At 32.3% G+C, this 20,972-nt stretch overlaps 1 protein-coding gene across 1 annotated transcript; it reads left to right on the top strand.

Moving 5' to 3' along the window:
• The first annotated feature begins 11,560 nt into the window (after positions 1–11,560).
• LOC134660961 (uncharacterized) lies at positions 11,561–20,641 on the top strand. The gene is made up of 4 exons (XM_063516850.1): positions 11,561–11,729; positions 12,807–12,868; positions 19,586–19,879; positions 20,537–20,641. The coding sequence occupies exons 1-3, from the start codon at positions 11,712–11,714 to the stop codon at positions 19,848–19,850; spliced, it is 345 nt and encodes a 114-aa protein (XP_063372920.1). The 5' UTR covers positions 11,561–11,711; the 3' UTR covers positions 19,851–19,879; positions 20,537–20,641.
• Positions 20,642–20,972: the final 331 nt, after the last annotated feature.

The following is a 20,972-nucleotide window of genomic DNA, read 5'->3' as shown; positions in this document are numbered from 1 at the left end:
GTATTTAACAGTCTCAAGGAATCAGAGATAACAATGTCATCCTGTATTTAACCATAGAGAAACAAATATACATAGAGTGCTCACTCCATACATCAGTTTTAGTACCAAAAAGACTATTAGCATCTAGCATCGAGTAGTGGAACTATCAGTACTGCTACTTGACAATAGATGTAGCACCGACCGGAAAGTCTTATATCAACAGCATAAGACTTTCCGGTCGGTGCTACATTTATTGTCAAGTAGCAGTACTGATAATTCCGCTACTCGATGCTAGATGTAGACACTGAAATTAATAGTCTGAACTGATGTATGGAGTGAGCACTCTTGTCTTAACAGTCTCAAGGAAGTTTTGTACTAAGGCTATCTTCTAGAAAACCACCACGCAACTAAGCCATAATTTACGTCATAAATCTATGCCATTAGGGCAGATAGGCGAAACCGCGATGCACATGTATAAAAGCAGAGTCTAGTAAATAAAGAAGACTGCAAGCCCCCATACAGTCAGCAGCAGAAGTTGCTAAGCGGGTGAGGTGTTCAAAATTACCTTGACACGCTCTTACCTCTACCTTATGTAAAGCTAAAATGATAAAAATTGTAAAAAGGCACGTGAGGAACGCGGCGTCGTACGGAGGTTGTTCGTCTTGAATATTTACTAGTCTCTATTAATAGGCATGTGGAAATATCTAGTCTATCCTATAAATACCTATTAAGGTGTATATGGCATCGAACTCTGACCCCACATAGTTGCCAACGCTTGAATCTTAGGGCCGGTACAGACGGACTGCAAACCGACTGCTACTCGTATGAGAACTGCACGCCGACGTTGCAGTTGGCGTGCAGTCGTCGTGCAGTTCCCGTACGAATTGCAGTCGGGTTGCAGTCCGGCTGGATCGGCCCTTAGGTACAGTATATTAAGGCTGGACCAAGAAAACTGTGCATGGCATTGGCAATGACAAAGTACGGCCATGTAATCAGGTATTGGAACCGGTTTTTGAAAAAACTTCGAAATAACCATATTTTTCGAATTATTTTATACTCGAAATGTAGGACTCAGTTGTGGTTTTAGGTTACGACTTCGTATTATTATATTGCCCAATTAGAAATGGAATAATTAGCAAAGAACGAAAAAATACCGTTTCCGTTCCCATACAAAAAAATACCGGTTTCTGATCCCTGATTTACGATTTAATGACATTGCTTCACATTGTTATTGGAAATCGTCTGATCAAAGTTCACTTCCATACAAATTGCACTGGCTTTTCATATAAATTTGACGTTAATGATGACATCGCTTCACTTTGTTATTGCCAAGGACCGGAAAACCCCTCTTTACGCTTAATCCTATCCATTCGGTAACCCAATCAATTCGGTTACCGTATCATTCGGTAACCCTATCATACTGTTACCTGATTGTAACGGTAAGCTTATTGAAACGGTAACCTTAACCTTTAACCGAGTTAATCTCAAAACCCCATCGCGTTAGGGTTTTTGTTAGGGGTTTTTAACCGGTTTTTATTCAGTTATGGTAACCTTTATTATCGGTTGCTTATTGGTTTGCTACATTCGTATTTAGTGATGTGCCGTCAGTCAAATACCTACTAAAAGAAAAAGTTAATTTATTAATAGAACTAATAGTTTATTTTGTTATTTTTGTATTTTTTTTTAATTTTGCTTATTTTAATGTTTTTGTTTATTTTAATGTTTTTGTTTATTTTACTTATTTTGTCTATTTTTTTATTTTGTTTATTTTACTTATTTCATTTATTTTATTTGTTATTAATTTTGTTAATTTTATTTATATAATTTATTTTGATTATTTTGATTATTTTATTTATTTTGTTTATTTTTTATATATTATATATATTTTATATATTTTACATATTTTATATATTTTACATAGGTTTTATATTTTATATATTTTAATTATTTTATTTATTTAATTTATTTATTTTATTTACTTTATTTACTTTATTTATTTTATTTATTTTATTTATTTTATTTATTTTATTTATTTTATTTGTTTTATTTGTTTTATTTGTTTTATTTGTTTTATTTGTTTTATTTGTTTTATTTGTTTTATTTGTTTTATTTGTTTTATTTGTTTTATTTGTTTTATTTGTTTTATTTGTTTTATTTGTTTTATTTGTTTTATTTGTTTTATTTGTTTTATTTGTTTTATTTGTTTTATTTGTTTTATTTGTTTTATTTGTTTTATTTGTTTTATTTGTTTTATTTGTTTTATTTGTTTTATTTGTTTTATTTGTTTTATTTGTTTTATTTGTTTTATTTGTTTTATTTGTTTTATTTGTTTTATTTGTTTTATTTGTTTTATTTGTTTTATTTGTTGTATTTGTTGTATTTGTTTTATTTGTTTTATTTGTTTTATTTGTTTTATTTGTTTTATTTGTTTTATTTGTTTTATTTGTTTTATTTGTTTTATTTGTTTTATTTGTTTTATTTGTTTTATTTGTTTTATTTGTTTTATTTGTTTTATTTGTTTTATTTGTTTTATTTGTTTTATTTGTTTTATTTGTTTTATTTGTTTTATTTGTTTTATTTGTTTTATTTGTTTTATTTGTTTTATTTGTTTTATTTGTTTTATTTGTTTTATTTGTTTTATTTGTTGTATTTGTTGTATTTGTTTTATTTGTTTTATTTGTTTTATTTGTTTTATTTGTTTTATTTGTTTTATTTGTTTTATTTGTTTTATTTGTTTTATTTGTTTTATTTGTTTTATTTGTTTTATTTGTTTTATTTGTTTTATTTGTTTTATTTGTTTTATTTGTTTTATTTGTTTTATTTGTTTTATTTGTTTTATTTGTTTTATTTGTTTTATTTGTTTTATTTGTTTTATTTGTTTTATTTGTTTTATTTGTTTTATTTGTTTTATTTGTTTTATTTGTTTTATTTGTTTTATTTGTTTTATTTGTTTTATTTGTTTTATTTGTTTTATTTGTTTTATTTGTTTTATTTGTTTTATTTGCTTTATTTGTTTTATTTGTTTTATTTGTTTTATTTGTTTTATTTGTTTTATTTGTTTTATTTGTTTTATTTATTTTATTTATTTTATTTATTTTATTTATTTTATTTATTTTATTTATTTTATTTATTTTATTTATTTTATTTATTTTATTTATTTTATTTATTTTATTTATTTTATTTATTTTATTTATGTTATTTATTTTATTTATTTTATTTATTTTATTTATTTTATTTATTGTATTTATTTTATTTATTTTATTTATTGTATTTATTTTGTTTATTTTATTTATTTTATTTATTTTATTTATTTTATTTATTTTATTTATTTTATTTATTTTATTTATTTTATTTATTTTATTTATTTTATTTGTTATTTATTTTATTTATTTTATTTATTTTATTTATTTTATTTATTTTATTTATTTTATTTATTTTATTTATTTTATTTATTTTATTTATTTTATTTATTGTATTTATTTTATTTATTTTATTTATTGTATTTATTTTGTTTATTTTATTTATTTTGTTTATTTTATTTATCTTATTTATCTTATTTATTTTATTTATTTTATTTATTTTATTTATTTTATTTATTTTATTTATTTTATTTATTTTATTTATTTTATTTATTTTATTTATTTTATTTATTTTATTTATTTTATTTATTTTATTTATTTTATTTATTTTATTTATTTTATTTATTTTATTTATTTTATTTATTTTATTTATTTTATTTATTTTATTTATTTTATTTATTTTATTTATTTTATTTATTTTATTTATTTTATTTATTTTATTTATTTTATTTATTTTATTTATTTTATTTATTTTATTTATTTTATTTATTTTATTTATTTTATTTATTTTATTTATTTTATTTATTTTATTTATTTTATTTATTTTATTTATTTTATTTATTTTATTTATTTTATTTATTTTATTTATTTTATTTATTTTATTTATTTTATTTATTTTATTTATTTTGTTTATTTTATTTATCTTATTTATTTTATTTATTTTATTTATTTTATTTATTTTATTTATTTTATTTATTTTATTTATTTTGTTTATTTTATTTATCTTATTTATTTTATTTATTTTATTTATTTTATTTATTTTGTTTATTTTATTTATCTTATTTATTTTATTAGGATAAAGTTCATTTATTTAACTTAAAAGGTAATAATAAAAAAAACATTACATCTAACTATGAATTAAAAATTTAAAACCTAAACTAAAATTAAAATAAACCTACTTAAAAATTAAACTAATACTTATAATATTATATAAAAACTAAAATGCAATACTAATAAAATAGATGTAAATAATATAATTTATTTTATTTGTTTTATTTATTTCATTTATTTTATTTGTTTTATCTATTTTATTTGTTTTATTTATTTTAGAAACTTACAAAATTAAAAGTAGTAGTATGTAACTACAAAAGTTAAATTAATTCAGAATAACATTCTAATTGAATAAAACGTTATTTAGTATAATCCTACATCTGGAATAAATATTCCGTTTTGTCTTTTTCATTTAAAATAAAAGTGTCATGATTTATTCACTTTCATTTTATTCTAAAATAACGAGTGCAAGAATTATTCTTATTCAAATCTATTGGAATAAGAATGAAATTTCTGTTATTATTCTTATTCTTATTCAAGTTATTTTTTGCCCAACTCTGCTCTAGATTACTCTCGTGTTGAAGGTGACTATTGAACAAAATCTGCAAAATATCTTTCATGTATGAAGTCAATTATTTGCACTTCCTAGTACCTAATAACATGAAGATAATAAATATACCTACACAGGCGAAGCAACATGCGTATTTAAATCGAAACGCTGCGCTCCGCTGGCACGCGCTACAACGCAAGTGCACCGAATGTTTAATGGTCGTGGTATTTTCTATTGTATTAGGATATTTAGGATTAAGCAGAATGCGGTGAGAGTCATAGTGACAACTATAAAGCCTTATTATTGTACTACACTACAGTATTGTTATCAGTGCTCTGCCGTGTCATGACTAATTGATGTAATTGTAGATACATGAGTTAGTGGTAACAAGGTTAAATGGCATTTATTTGGTCATATTATATGTAGTACAATGTATATAGATAGTAAAATGAATTTCACCCCTCTTTTCAATGGTCGGATTGATTTGAATTTTTTGAAGCCTTCGAAACGGTGATGATAATTTTATAATGAAGCTACATAGAAAGTAAACTGCGAAATTATAATTATGATGGTTCAATGTATATTTCTTTGCGTATTAAGTATGTATTTTGTTTATTATTCCTACCAGCCTTGAGGTCTTACGTATGCTATCTCTTTCACACCTACGGAAAGTAAATGAGATAGTAAATTACTGCAGGTAAGAAAAGAGTCCTACGCTTATCACTATAATTAAATAGATTGCAGAAAGTTGCAGGCGTGTTTCCACTTGAGACCGTCATTTATTACTCATTGGCAATAACAATAGGATTAAGTCGTGGCGTGGTGAATTCTTTGTCAGCATTTGCTAAACATGTGCGGCAAGCGTTGTATCAAACGATATTAATACCTGTTAATTTCCGTCTAAATAATAAATGCTAATTTTAAATGTCTGAAGAGCTTTTAAAAACACCATAAGTCTTGGTAGTAACTCGGATACTGAAACCACATACTATAGTTCATTTTTTTTTAGCATTAGAAATAAGGTAAACAATCTTGATGTCTCTTTTAATTGAAAAGCACATTTTAAAAATAAGTTACGGTAAATATGTAACAATTATGAATCTAATACGATCTTTTATAGTCTTCTGCTTTCATAAGTATAGTATGGCTCTTCTGAGGTGAACTTTTCGCTTCGAACCATAATCTTTCAAACAAAGGCCATTGTCTCTATTATCGCAAACCCGCTAGCTCGAGCGTTAGCACGTGCCAGTACAACATTCATATTGAAAAACAACCGGTATCGTCATAGTATTAAGGTTCAAATTTAATGTCACTGATATTCTAGATATTACGTTTTGGTAGTGTAGGACGATAGAACGCCCCGAAGCGATACGGCACTCATATTATTTTGATACTTAGTGTGGTGTTAAAAATGAAACGTGGTTACATATTTATTATATTGTTTTATTTAAATTATTAGCTTGCGGTGGTAAATGTAATAATTTACAAAGGTGCAGCTGCAAGCATTGTTATTTTTTCTTATCTTTAAAATAACGATACCTACTGTGAAATTAGCACCTCTCATGTGATGCCGACGCATAGTGACAATAAAAACACTGATAAGGATTTGGGACCTGACCACTACTGTTTTGCATAGGTAAATACAATAGGTTTATGAGAAGAGCGGTGTGCAAGATCCGTGTGCATGAGTAGTGGGGCACATTATTTTATCATTTACCGACCCTACATCAGGCTTAAGTCGGTTTCTAATATCCTAACCGTGTGCTTCGTGTTATTTATATAAGTACTCTGCCCGATATTGTTAAAAACTTGACGACCTGCTTACGTGACCCTGGATTTTGATTGCAAGAAATTTATTATATCTGATTTTTTATGACACGATTTCATCTCGTACTTAGTAAGTAACTGTTTATATACCTACACGGAAAAATGTTGATTATATAGTACGGCTCTTCTGAGGTGAACTTTTCGCTTCAAACCGTAATCTTTCAAACAAAGGCCATTGTCTCTATTATCGCAAAAGCGCTTGCACCCGACTTGGCACGTGCCAGTACAACATTCATATTGAAAAACAACCGGTATCGTCATAGTATTAAGGTTCAAATTTAATGTCACTGATATTATATATATTACGTTTTGGTAGTGTAGGATGATAGACCGCCCCGAAGCGATACGGCACTCATATTATTTTGATACTTAGTGTGGTGTTAAAAATGAAACACGGTTATTTATGATAAAGCGTTGTATATTTGTTATATAACAAAATCTAAGGTAACAATGTAAATTTAAGATGAATAAGTTTAACATAGGTATAATCAACATTTTTCCGTGTAGGTATATAAACAGTTATACGTACTACTAGATAAAATCGTGTCATAAAAAATCAGATATAATCAATTTCTTTCTTATATTATAACCGACCTTTCTTCTGACCGTTGACACGTGACGTTTTGTTAGAAAAGCTGTACGCTTCAAAGCTCCACGTTTGCCTTATCAGTGTTTTTATTGTTACTATGCGTCGGCATCACATCAGAGGTGCTAATTTCACAGTATCGTTATTTTAAAGATAAGAAAAAATAACAATGCTTGCAGCTGCACCTTTGTAAATTATTACATTTACCACCGCAAGCTAATAATTTAAATAAAACAATGTAATAAATAACCGCGTTTCATTTTTAACACCACACTAAGTATCAAAATAATATGAGCGCCGTATCGCTTCGGGGCGGTTTATCGTCCTACACTACCAAAACGTAATATCTAGAATATCAGTGACATTAAATTTGAACCTTAATACTATGACGATACCGGTTGTTTTTCAATATGAATGTTGTACTGGCACGTGCCAAGTCGGGAGCAAGCGCTTTTGCGATAATAGAGACAATGGCCTTTGTTTGAAAGATTACGGTTTGAAGCGAAAAGTTCACCTCAGAAGAGCCGTACTATACCTATGTTAAACTTATTATGTAATCTTAAATTTACATTGTTACCTTAGATTTTGTTATATAACAAATATACAACGCTTTATCATAAAATATCTGGGTGACCGAGCTTCGCTCGGAAAACATATAAAAACTCGAAAATGCGCGTTTTCTCAGAGATAAGACCTAGCTAGATCGATTTTTCGCCCCCGAAAACCCCCATACAGCAAATTTCATCGAAATCGTTAGAGCCGTTTCCGAGATCCCCGAAATATATATATATATAAATAAATAAACAAGAGTTGCTCGTTTAAAGGTATTAGATTAGATAACCACGTTTCATTTTTAACACCACACTAAGTATCAAAATAATATGAGTGCTGTATCGCTTCGGGGCGGTCTATCGTCCTACACTACCAAAACGTAATATCTAGAATATATATAAATTTGAACCTTAATACTATGACGATACCGGTTGTTTTTCAATATGAATGTTGTACTGGCACGTGCTAACGCTCGAGCTAGCGGGTTTGCGATAATAGAGACAATGGCCTTTGTTTGAAAGATTATGGTTCGAAGCGAAAAGTTCACCTCAGAAGAGCCATACTATAATAGTTATGGTTTTAAAAAAGTGTTTTTCAATTAAAAGACATGTCAAAATCGCTTACCTTCTTTCAAGTTCTTTCTAATGCTAAAAAAAAACGAACTATAAACATAATTCGAAAACAGAAAAAAATCATGAGTATTTTCCCCATTTGTTCCTGCCCAACGTGATCGCCGCGATACATGAGGCGGGGACATATGGGAATGATTTAAATGAAGCGCCTATTCCCATCTGTGCCCGGCGGGGAGAAATAGGAATACACCATATCGAGCCATTCCTTATCCTACCTTTAAAAACATCTTTTTTAGGGTTCCGTACCCAAAGGGTATAAACGGGACCCTATTACTAAGACTCCTCTGTCCGTCTGTCTGTCACCAGGCTGTATCTCATGAACCGTGATAGGCAGTTGAAATTTTCACAAATAATTAATTTCTGTTGCTGCTATTACAACAAATACTAAAAACAGCATATAGTAAATATCTAAAGGGGGCTCCCATACAACAAACGTGATTTATTTGCTGGTTTTTGCGTAATGGTGCGGAACCCTTCCTGCGCGAGTCAGACTCGCACTTGGCCGGTTTTTTATTTTTTACATTAATTTAGGCACAGTGAGCCATTGAAGAGTTTCGCTATCCACCATCCGTTCAGAGCAGCTGAATTGTACCTGATGATTTAGTTATCACATTAAAATAAATACGGGTATCGTCCAATACCAAGACTATGCGGCAGTAAATTAAATTTGTAAGATTTTATTGCATAAAATCAGGTATAAATTAGTCAAGAAACATAATAGTTTCTTGTCTAATTTACTTCTATCTATACGTAACGCCTATACGGCACGCAGACTACATGTTTAATCCAGGAATATTATTTAGAATATAAAATCATGATTATATTTATTTGATTAAGAATGAGATTATTCTTATTCAATTTTTTCACATACGAATTATTTCCGATCATGACGGGAATAAAATCAACATGATTTTATTTTTAGGAATTCTTATTTAAATAATGATTTTATTCTTGAATGCCCAACACTGCTTACTAAGTATATATGTATCTATTTAATTTAATCAAAACTATTTCACCTTCCAATGTTATAGATACCCAATGAATACGTATAATGAATTCTGCCCTAGTAGCACGGTCGCATTTTTATCGTTTATCACCATGCCTGTCACGTTCTAACAAGTATGTAAGTGCGAAAGTGACGGGCATAGTGATAGTCGATAAAAATGGAACCGTGCTGAGCCCCCTGGTATGAAAGATTTGTAGTATTAAAATAAGTTTATAACTGCTATATATATATATTTTCTGATCGCTGCATTAAGCGGTACAAGGTAAATTACGACTTAGCTCATACAACTCACCGCATCTGAAAACATTTTAAACTAAAGTCTATTTTTTATTCGGTAGACTAAAATGATATTTCATAGTATGAACATCATGTGTCATTTCATTTCATACTATGAAATGTCATTTTAGTCTACCGAATAAAAAAATAGACTTTAATTGCTTATTATAAAATAAGCTCATAATAACTAGTACATATGTCATTTGTTAACAATGGTAAAATATCTACCACAATCCGCTAGCGCATGTTTCTTTATCACAAAGTGATTTTTTTTTAATCACTTAAGATAAATTATACCTAACCTAACTAGGTACCAGTAAAATTACTAGTTAGGTGAAAATTTTTCTTTAAATCAGTCTTTAATCTGTAGGTACCAAGTGTGAACCCGAAAATAAAAATAATAATCTAAGTAGCATAAAATATAACTAAATAATAGCAGATATTACTAGGAAATGATGTTGTTTACTTGCAACCCCTTTTCTAAAAATTTTTAAACTAGAATTGCTCCGAAATTAACAAAAACAATAGGAACACACAGGTATAAAGATAAACAAAGGAATGGCCGCGCTGCGGCTGACGCTCGAAAATAATACTGTAATCGCTCACTTATGTTTTCAATTTTAGCTTAAGGACTCAAAGTACAATATTGTTTGAATTGACAATAAGCGAAGTTACCGGCAAAAAAACTTGTTTGTGCTGGAGGCTTCATAGACCGCCCATGCCAACCACGGTTATTCAATAATAAGTCGAATTTAAGTCTGCGTAAAGATTACAATCGTTTGAACTGGTTGAAAACCTTATTATGAGGTAACAGAATAGACTGGGTTTTTATTTCGGTTACCGGTAACAGGGGTTAACTGGATCTGATACGGTTACCGAATCAAAGTGTTACCTTATCAGACGGTTACCGTTATGGTAGGGGTTTTTATAACCACTTCTAAAATAACCCTATAAAAAACCCCGGTTAAGGTAACCGGTTCCGGTCCCTGGTTATTGCAAATCGTGTGATCAAAGTTCACCTGCATACAAGTTGCACTGGCTTGATTTTGATTGCAAAATATGATGCTTCGGTGCGGCTCTTTATAATTATATAACTATTTATGCTTTCGCTAAGGGGGCGTCGGCGTCCATAGTTAGTAACTGTAGCTAAAGGAGACTTGAAATGTGACCTTTCATATGTTGAAACTTAATTGCCAGCCAAAAAACGACCAGAGGAAAGAGGACGAGCGCTTCTCCATAAAAACTTAGTGGCCATTTTCCTCTCTGGATATTATAGAAAGTACGTTAACACAGTTTGATGTACATATATCGAAATATCGAATCTCCTGCACCAACATTTATGTGTCTGTTTGACCCAAGGGTCGAATGGTAGAGAAAAAACACATTTTTAATAGGTTTTCCTGTCATCTCCTGTAAAGAACTATACATATTATGTATTTTTTTTTCAAAATTTAAGACCCAGTAGTTTCGGAGATAAAGGTTGGCTTTTTTTTTAAATTACTACTTCTAACCTATGTATTTTAAAATATAAGAAAAATATTTAAAATTCGCTAAATGAGCTCTTTCATTTGATATATTTGATATATACCTAACATGATACAGTTTGAAAAACTAAACTTTCTCATGTTTAAAAAAAGTGGCCCCCCATGTTTAAAATTTATTTGTTTACGTTACATGTCCATCTTTGGGTCACTCATTTACATTATGTGTACTAAATTTCAAAGTTTCCCAGAAAATAGGCTGTGACAGACGGACAGACAGACGCACAAGTGATCCTATAAGGCTTCCTTTTTTCCTTTTGAGGTACGGAACCCTAAAAAATTTATAAACAAAATACTCTTATGACTCTTTTTACTTTTTGTATCCTTGTAGTCGTATCCAACATCAGTATTTTTACACTAGGGGTTCTAATCAGAAAATATCCAATGCTCTTAAAATCCTGAAAACACTTACTAAAAATATGTGTGAATCTTGTGGAAGGACCAAAAAACACCCAGGTATATGCCGCGCTCGCCACCAGAACGTAAATATCGAAACGGTACCACTCTCCCCTCTCGCAAAGAAGGGGTGTCTTACGTAAACTAATGTATATATGCTCTGCCCGTCTGTCTGTGAGGCATACCTACTTCTAAGTTTTCAGTGAACACACACAATCATTCCAGCAACTAGCAAAATGTACGCGAAACTCGCTGTAAGTGTTTTTTGCTTTCTGTGTGTTTTTGAAGTGACGCGTGGAAAGTGATTAAAGAAATAACAATAAATTATGGGTTTTTTATAATGTATCATCTCTGTGTCAAGAGTTTTAAGACGATTAAGTGATCAATAATATTATTGCTGCGCAAAAAAGATCCCAAGTGTTTTTAATAATAATTTAATGAGTGAAGTGTTTTGGTGAATTTGAATCCTAAATTAATTAAAAAATACGCAGTGTTCTAAGTGGTAGAAAAGGCGGTATTTTATAACATTATTACAAAAGTTCAAGTACCTCCTAAAAGTTCTAAAAAAATAAAAAAACTTTTTTAGTTATGCTTGTAACATAAAGGCTTTTAAAAGGCAATGCCATTCAAATATGTATGTAATTTTTTACTGTCCATTGCGATTATTTATTATTATGTATATATGAATAGCTGGTCAACCAAATATTGTCAGTAAAAAAAGGCGTGAAATTCAAATTTTCTATGGGACGATATCCCTTCGCGCCTACATTTTTCAAATTTGCCGCCTTTTTCTACTGTCAAGATCTGGTTGACCAACTATAATTATTATTATTTATAAGATATCTATATGAATGTATATAATAAATCGACACATTTGCACTAGCTGTCCTGAGGTCTTACCGCGAAAAAACTAAAATCGAATATCGGTATCTGCTACAGTTAAGTGTAAAAATATGGATGCACTCATCATATTTACTCAAAAATATGTCCCATAGTTCTTAATTAGCTGACATAAGAGCTATGGTACATATTTTTGAGTATGATGAGTGCACCCGTATTTTTACACTTGACTGTACCTTCTTTGAAATTTTGATAGGTACTTACCGTAAGATCGGTGCAAAATTAGCTTAAGGCGTCCGCTAGATGGCGCGGGTGCACGGAGCGCGCAAACACGCGAGTGCTATTGTAGATAAATCCACCGCACGCGTCCGCGCCAGTTAGCAACGCTCATACTATTTTTTTTCGTACCCGCTCACCCGCTCCGTGCAACCGCGCCAGCTAGCGGACGCCCTAGCCCTTAGACGGACTGTAAATACACTGTTTTGTTTCAGCTCGTATCCCTTGTCATCGCCGCCGTGGTGGCGACCCCCGTGCCCGGTGGTCATGGTCACCAGTAAGTACCCTATTGATCCTTAAATGCACCGTATAATTTTTTTTTATACGGTGCATTTAAAGATCACTTCTGTCTTGCAAATCGGTTAACCCTTTACCAGGCTAAGGGATATATATTTACCACATAAGTACGGCACTTCAAACATGTGTTCTATTTTCGATCAGTAAGACTAACATTCGATTGTCATTTTAAATGTCAGCCTGGTAAAGGGTTATGCGTACTCAGGAACCCTTTAGTAATGCGTAAGAAACTCTTATAGTTTTGCATGTCTGTCTGTCCGTCCGCGGCTTTGCTCCGTGATCGTTAGTGCTAGAAAGTTACCGCCGTATTCGACCTTCAAGATATTCACAAGAGATGACACGTACACTAGATCCATTCTAGATACGTTATAGTTTAGATTTCAACTAGTTCTCTTTTGCAGCGCAATTCGGGCAACCAATGTCACTTTTACAATAGATCGTGTTACTATTAGATGTGAATTAGATCTCTAAGTAATATCTTGTGGAAATCGTTCAAGAGTATCTCCAGAATCGCGGAAATGTCAAATTTGACAGGTTAGATCTTAAAGATATCGTTATCGTATCTTGGCGATGTCTAATAGATGTCTATTACAAAATCCGAATCGGGCCCTTAAAATGTTGCATGGATATGTAATTTTTTTTCGTCAGATTTCAATACAATTTGGTGGACAAATAGAGTTCCCTACTCTGTACAATATAAACGCAATTTCACCGTATACTGTCCTAAGAAAAACGGAGTTACGAAAAAGGATGATAGTTTCGCAACTCGACGGAAAATGACATAGGTACTTTATTTTCGGGACGAGTTGTGACTTCGTATTTATCTCAGAATGAGGAGTTCTTAAGAGCCTATCCAAATCTAACAAAAAATAATAAACAAATTTAAAACCGGCCCATAGACACTAAATAGGCATTCAGTGCAACCACATGTATCTAATGGCCGCTCGTTATATCGTAAACGCGGTTGCAAAAGTCACAGACACTAACCACTAGTTTGAATAAGTGGCAAGTTATTTTTATCGTCATTTAAATCGACAAATGTGCGATTGAATAGATGGTAGGTGTTGGCAAGAGAGTTGAGGTTAATGATTATTGATTAGTGATTACACAGTGCGTCTAAGTAGCTGTGTGTGTAATACACAGACAGTAGGATAGTTTACTATAGAAAAAAAGTATTGTTGCAACGAAAATACATAGGAAAAACATAATTTTGAATTGGCACACTGGAGTCACTAGACTTAGATTTATATCGACCGGGATATGGACTGTGATTAGCTTTTGTATTGTTTTCGAGCTCCTTTTGTATAGAGTAGACTATAACCGCGAAAATCGAAATTCGCAAATTGCGGGCATTTTTCGCTGTTACTCTAATTACGCCTTCATTGGAGTAAAAGAGAAAGATCCCCGCAATTTGAGAATTTCGGTTTTCGCGGTAGCCCCTCAGTTTTCGACGTTACATTTGTAATGTCCAAAACTGGATCGCCACCGTACTTTCTCGGACATTACGTAAAACAGTGAAGGCCAACGAAAACAGCTATAATCATGTGTTACAAAATGACGTGTTTATTAATAACACATTTCATACCATTTATAAATAACCGTGTTGAATTTAATTAGTGCGACTTTAGCGGAATTAGCTAACTTAAATGCTAATTCGAACGTAAATTTTACATCAAAATGATCTCTAAATGATGTCATCTTAGTTATCAATATCTGGGAGACCGAGCAAAGCTCGGAAAACATATAAAAACTCGTAAATGCGCCTTTTCCTAAGAGATAAGACTAAGCTAGATACAAAGAGAGTACAAAGAGTACCTACACACACTCGTGGGGCGTCTTTATTAACAATTTTCGGCTTCGCCTCAAATTGTTTGTTACTCACGCCACTCGCCTTTTTTGACGTCTTTTAAACAACGGTTTCATAAAATACTATTAAAAAGTGTTTATCAGCAGAAGATGGTCCACTCTTACTTTATGATCGCTTTTTAAACAATGATATTATTATCTGTCAAATAGAATCGCGCTCATGTCACGAACATCTCATTTTGTCCGCAAACTTAGACGAATCAAAAGCGTAACACAATCAAATCGCAATCTAACTGTATCATCAAAATTAATTGCATGCGTATTAAGTATTTCACAAAATTAGACAGTCCGAAAGATATATAGGTAATAAAATATTAAATAAGTAAATATTTGGAAACAATTTAGATCAAAACAATAAATAAGTTTTTTGTCAAAAAAATCATTTTTGTTACAAGCTTTTATCGGGGACTGTACTTTTCTTTCAACAGGCACTAGTACTCATCAAAATAAAGTCCCTTTCTAACAAAAGCTGTCAAAAAGTGACATTCGCTTGTATTACAAGTTACAAGCTTTTGAGCAAAGTAAATTAAGTATAAGCTTCTGAGAAACGTGCCCCTGTACAACCATTTGCGCGAAAACACGGCAAATAATCTAGTGGTATAATAATACTATTACCAAAGAGAATAAATAGTATAGAGGGCTCCTGTCATAGTAAATTGTGTAGTCACAGTAAATTTACTGCCATCTATCGACACACGATTAATAATGGATAAATGATTTTATTATTTTATATCATTACGACCCATAATATTCTTTCACTGATACCTATGTGTTAAAATTGTTAAATATGAAACGGTGTCGTCAACGCCATCTAGCCGAGTATAAGCCAAAGGTGTGTGCGCCATCTATACGAGAATTACTTTTTCTTGATTTCCGAGGCACATTTTTTCCTTAGACTTTATTCATCTTATACGGAGTTACATATGTCTTTGCTATTACTTATTCTGTGCTAATGGGTTGTCGGTTGTCCGCTGTCGCTTACTTTTGTTATGCGTGTAGTTACGCAAGCTGTTATACATATCAATCCGTCTGGCTAATGAGAGCAGGTTGAGTCATTACACTAATTACTAATTAGTAATTACTTGTTTACTGTTCGCGATACCTGTGCAATTGAGACTCTAAGGAAGACATAACGGATGTTTGCGAAATGGGGTTTTAATTTCACTTGTTTATACTTTATACCTCTCGTGTCTATGACAGTTTATTCTTATCTATCTATCTAATCTATCTATCTAATACCTTTAAACGAGCAATTCTTGTTTATTTATATATATATATATATATATTTCGGGGATCTCGGAAACGGCTTTAACGATTTCGATGAAATTTGCTATATGGGGGTTTTTGGGGGCGAAAAATCGATCTAGCTAGGTCTTATCTCTGGAAAAACGCGCATTTTCGAGTTTTTTTATGTTTTCCGAGCGAAGCTCGGTCACCCAGATATTATAATATTTAAAACTTTAGCGTTTTGAACACATATTAATTCAAATTTATAATAAAAGAAAGGTAATAAAATAAATTCGCGATAGACCCGTCTATAAATGTGAGTTTATTTTTATTAACAAGATTTTATTAGGTCGACCTGTATGTAACTAACTATGTAATGGAATCTTGCAAGTTAAATTTGATCCACTTCCCGGTTTCCGATTGAGCTGAAATTTTGCATACACATGTAAGTCGGGTGACAATGCAATATTATGGTACCATCGAGCTGATCTGATGATGGAGACAGGAGGTGGCCATAGGAACTCTGTGATGAAACAACGCAACCTAATTGTGTTAGGGGTTTTTAGAATTGTCTCGATGAGTATTAGTTTGTCTGTCGTAAGAAAAGTACAGTTAGCGATAAAAGCTTGTACCAAAAATGAAATTTTTGACAAAAACTTATTATAAATAGTAAGCTGTCAGCCTGTCACTTAAAATGTTTGTAGACACTTTTAGGAATCTTAGCACATTAATTTATTTTTCACCTCAGCAGCTCGAACAAGGGTACTTTGCTACTTAAAAACAGTGAGCAAAATCGCATTTTGCTCACTGAGTGAGACAAAGTGAGCAAAATGCGATTTTGCTCATCCAGTGAGCAAAATACGATTTTGCTCACTGTTTTTAAGTAGCAAAGTACCCTTGTTCGAGCTGCTGAGGTGAAAACTTAATTGTTGGTATATCTTAAGAAAACATGAGTGAATAGAGGTAAGATGATGAAGAAGGAATACATTTTTCGGGTTCTCTAATATGTTCTCACTGCTGAGGTGAAAAGTTTTGTGAACTACACGAGATCAAAGTTATTTACATCTCGTGCGCTTTTGAGTCCCTTACTACGCTCAAGATTCTAAATTAGATTCACTCGCTACGCTCGTGAATCTAGTATAGAATCTTTCGCTTGCACGGGACTCAAAATAAGCACTCGAAGAAATATCAAACTTTGATCTCTTGTTGTACAAATAACTATAGAAATGTAACATTTAAGTCATATTAATATGGTAAAACATATTTTCTTCCATATTTAAAAAAATTAAGACCAAACAAATAAGCATCATTCGATGCAACAGGTAAGTTAGAGAAACTGATGCTATATTGTAAACTAATATGTAATTGAAATATTTACATTAATTATTATAATTAGATGATGGACTTGTGACTATATGTTAAATGTAATTAGCGTATATTAGCCTATACAATTTGGTTTTTGAGTTTCCCTTCAAGGCGCACTCTACTAATAATTTAGGAAGTCAGACGGTTAGAATTTTGATGATTTAAAAACCTCCGTGTCTTCCAGTATTAATACTTTTCTGTCATTGTAAGCTTCGTTCTAGACACTTACATCCAAAAATTGCAACCAAATTACATTGTCATACATAGGCGTACTGCCGTATTCGAACTTCAAGATATTCACAAGAGACGACACGTACTAGATACGTTATAGTTTAGATTTCAACTAGTTCTCTTTTGCAGTGCAATTCGGGCAACCAATGTCACTTTTACGTTAGATAGAGTTGGATATCTATTAGATGTGAATTGGATCTCTAAGTCATATCTTGTGGAAATTGTTCAAGAGTATCTCCAGAATCGCGCAAATGTCAAATTTGACAGGTTAGATCTTAAACATATCGTATAGTATCTTGGTGATGTCTAAAAGATATCTATTTCAAAATCCGAATCGGGCCCATAGACATTTAACTACATTCACATGCAATCGGAATCACATAAAATGAAAGATTTCACCTGATTACGGAGAAAGTACCGTCCAATATTAACTGATGGTGAACCTTAATGCAACGTTATAAGCTCCATCTCTGGTCAGTTGTCGTTAGTTCGAAATCGACGCATACAAAGCACTAAGTTCCTTGCAGAAGTTTAAAGGATGTAAGTGTATACTAGTTTGATTGGTACATACTGCCTTTGTTTATTGTAGTTTTGTAGGGCATTACTTATTGGTTGTGCGTGTGTCCGTTTCTAAGTGAGTCACTGTACTTAATGATTTTGAGACGTAATCACTAATGAGTCTTTGCGATGACGTAAAATTTCCTGGAATTTACTTAATATGTACTTAAGTTTATAGTATATTACTTTCCATATAAGAACTCCTTACTAAAAAAAATCTAAAGTCTAGTAAGTAATTAAACATATTTTCGCAAAACTCAAGTTTTTAAAAGTTACGCACATAATGACGACTCAAAATCCCAACTTTTGTACTTGTGCGCTTTTAGATTCGGTTCTTTAAAATTCTTAGATTTGTTTTCTTCTTTAACATCACTTTTAACTAAACACTGATTGATGACTTTATTTCGTGGCAATAAGCCTTACAAAGTGTCAACAATTGTTAACTTGTGCATGATGGTTATGGACGTTATAGTGGTCAAATCTGAGACTTTTATGACTTTGTAACAAGCTTTTGCGTTCTTTAAGGCATACTCTACAAGAACTAAACTAAGGATTTTGTTAATTAAAAATACTCGTGCTCCCATATTACTCGGGCAAAGGAAACACTGTCCAGTCCAGACTAAATTTAACCATGCGATTTTGAACCTCAAACATACAAGGTTCTAATTACAATGACGCGTCTACTTGAATTTCCAAATAAGTGGAAAGTGAATTATTATAAAGATCACGTTTTCCTTGGGAACGGTTAAGTTTCGTAAAAGCGTATGTGCGACGGCTTTCGTAAGATGTTATTGCGTTTAAGATGTTACGTTACGATACGAGTATGCGGAATAGAAGAGCTCTGAGAGTGGACTATATGTTTCGTTACGACACGCTTTGACATCACTACACCTTAAAACAAAGTCCGCTGCCGCGTCTGTCTGTGTGTATGTTTGTCCGCGATAAATTCAAAAAGTACTGAAGCGGATTTCCATGCGGTTTTCACCTATCAATAGAGTGATTCTTAAGGAAGGTTTAGGTGTATTGTTACGGTTTTGTGTAACCCGTGCGAAGCCGGGGGGTCGCTAGTACTGCCAAAGAACTGAACTGGATAAAGAAACATGTATTATACTTTATGGCATAATCAGGCATCGGTTCTTAGGGGTCAAATAAATGACAGGAAATTACTATATCGATCCATAGGTAGAGCTGCTTAAGTTGCGTCATATTGTCCATGATTGGAGAAAAAAAAACATACTTCTATTTTGTAAATACGTTGGAAGCAAATGCAGTAGGTACCTATAGAGCTAGGCATCCTGAGCGAAGTGGCCCTCACGGCCTCGCAATGAAGGGGGCCCCGCGGGAGCCTCGGAAAAGAAAAGGGCCTCGCAGATGTGAGATCGCCCTCGCCTTTATTCTATCACGCTATACGCTACTGTTCCACCCACTAATAATACATTTTTGTCCCCAGCAAACACGTGACCATCCACGTCCCCTACAAGGTCCACACCATCCACCACCACCACGTCTCTAAAGTCCACGTGCCGGTCGTCAAAGAGGTCCCCGTCTACAAGGAGGTGCACGTGCCCGTAATTAAGCACGTGCCCGTAATTAAGCACGTGCCTTATCCGGTGGAGAAGAAGGTGGTGGTGGAGAAGATTGTGCACGTGCCGGTGCACCATCATGAGGAACACAAGGGGTGGGAGAGCGAGTCGCTGTCGCATGGCTGGAACTGATTGAGTTGCGAGTGTATTAGTAGAAATAGGTGAGTTTTGCGGGCTACGTGAGTCTAGTTATAGACTGGTTTGTAAAGCCCCATTTACTGGTGCAACTTGCATGCAATATTTGATACACTACAGAGTAGGTACAGTCGCCATCAGAGTCATCAGACATATCGGAGCGCCAAGGTGTTCACAATATCTGAACACGCACACGCACTCTAACGCCTTGGCAATGAGGCGTGTTCAGATATTTGTGAGAGCCATAGCCGCTCCGATATATCTGAAGGCGACTGTCGTACATGTAACGCATGTTCTTGATCCGTCTTAATGGAGCTTTAACCCTGAAGACTCACACGAAACCTCAGCAAAAAGTTTGCTCTCATACAATAGGAGTTATGCTCTCATTTTTAAACAACATAGGTACTTAAATTAAATGATACTTGGCATGAACATGTCTGTGTCTGGGTTTCGTTGCTGATGATAATAAAAAGAAAACAGACCGGTATATTTTTTTATAAACTAACTTATATTACTGTCGAACCGTTTACTTGTAGCCAGATAATTATTATTCATTCCCGGGCCCGGGAAATTTCAAGCATCTGATAAAATCGAACGCCTGTTGTACTTTGCGAGCAATTTCATCGTAACTCACATTGTTGCAACGAGAAATTAAAATTAAACTGTGTTTTTATTGTTCACAGGTATGAATAAGAATGCGAAGAGAGATTATATGACAAGCTGCAAACTTGGTGAAATAAATATCAATATACAGAAGATTCAGTGGTGCAAGCAAATGTAAACCTTACTTGAAATAGTGAAGACAAGGTCAACGAATTTAATTTCAGTAGGTACCATTTCGTACCTTGTCACAGTGACAGCAGTATGAGGTCCCCAGCGACTTTCATATTGATTGTCACTGTGACAAGGTACGAAATGGTGAGGAAATTAAATTCTTTGACTATACTTATTACGGCGTTCACTCAGCGTTTTTGACGCTATGACCACAACTCGAGTCTCAATACGCCTTTAATAGTTTTTGCTATGCAAAGGGTTTGTTTCAATTGATCTGTATTGCATAATTTTGTATATATATCACGACATAACTGCAGTTCAACTGCAACTTGTGTGCAAACTGTG

Source organism: Cydia amplana, chromosome Z (assembly GCF_948474715.1).
Source record: "Cydia amplana chromosome Z, ilCydAmpl1.1, whole genome shotgun sequence".
In the NCBI taxonomy this organism is placed as follows: Eukaryota; Metazoa; Arthropoda; class Insecta; order Lepidoptera; family Tortricidae; genus Cydia; species Cydia amplana.
This window is presented reverse-complemented; position numbering and strand designations above follow the sequence as displayed.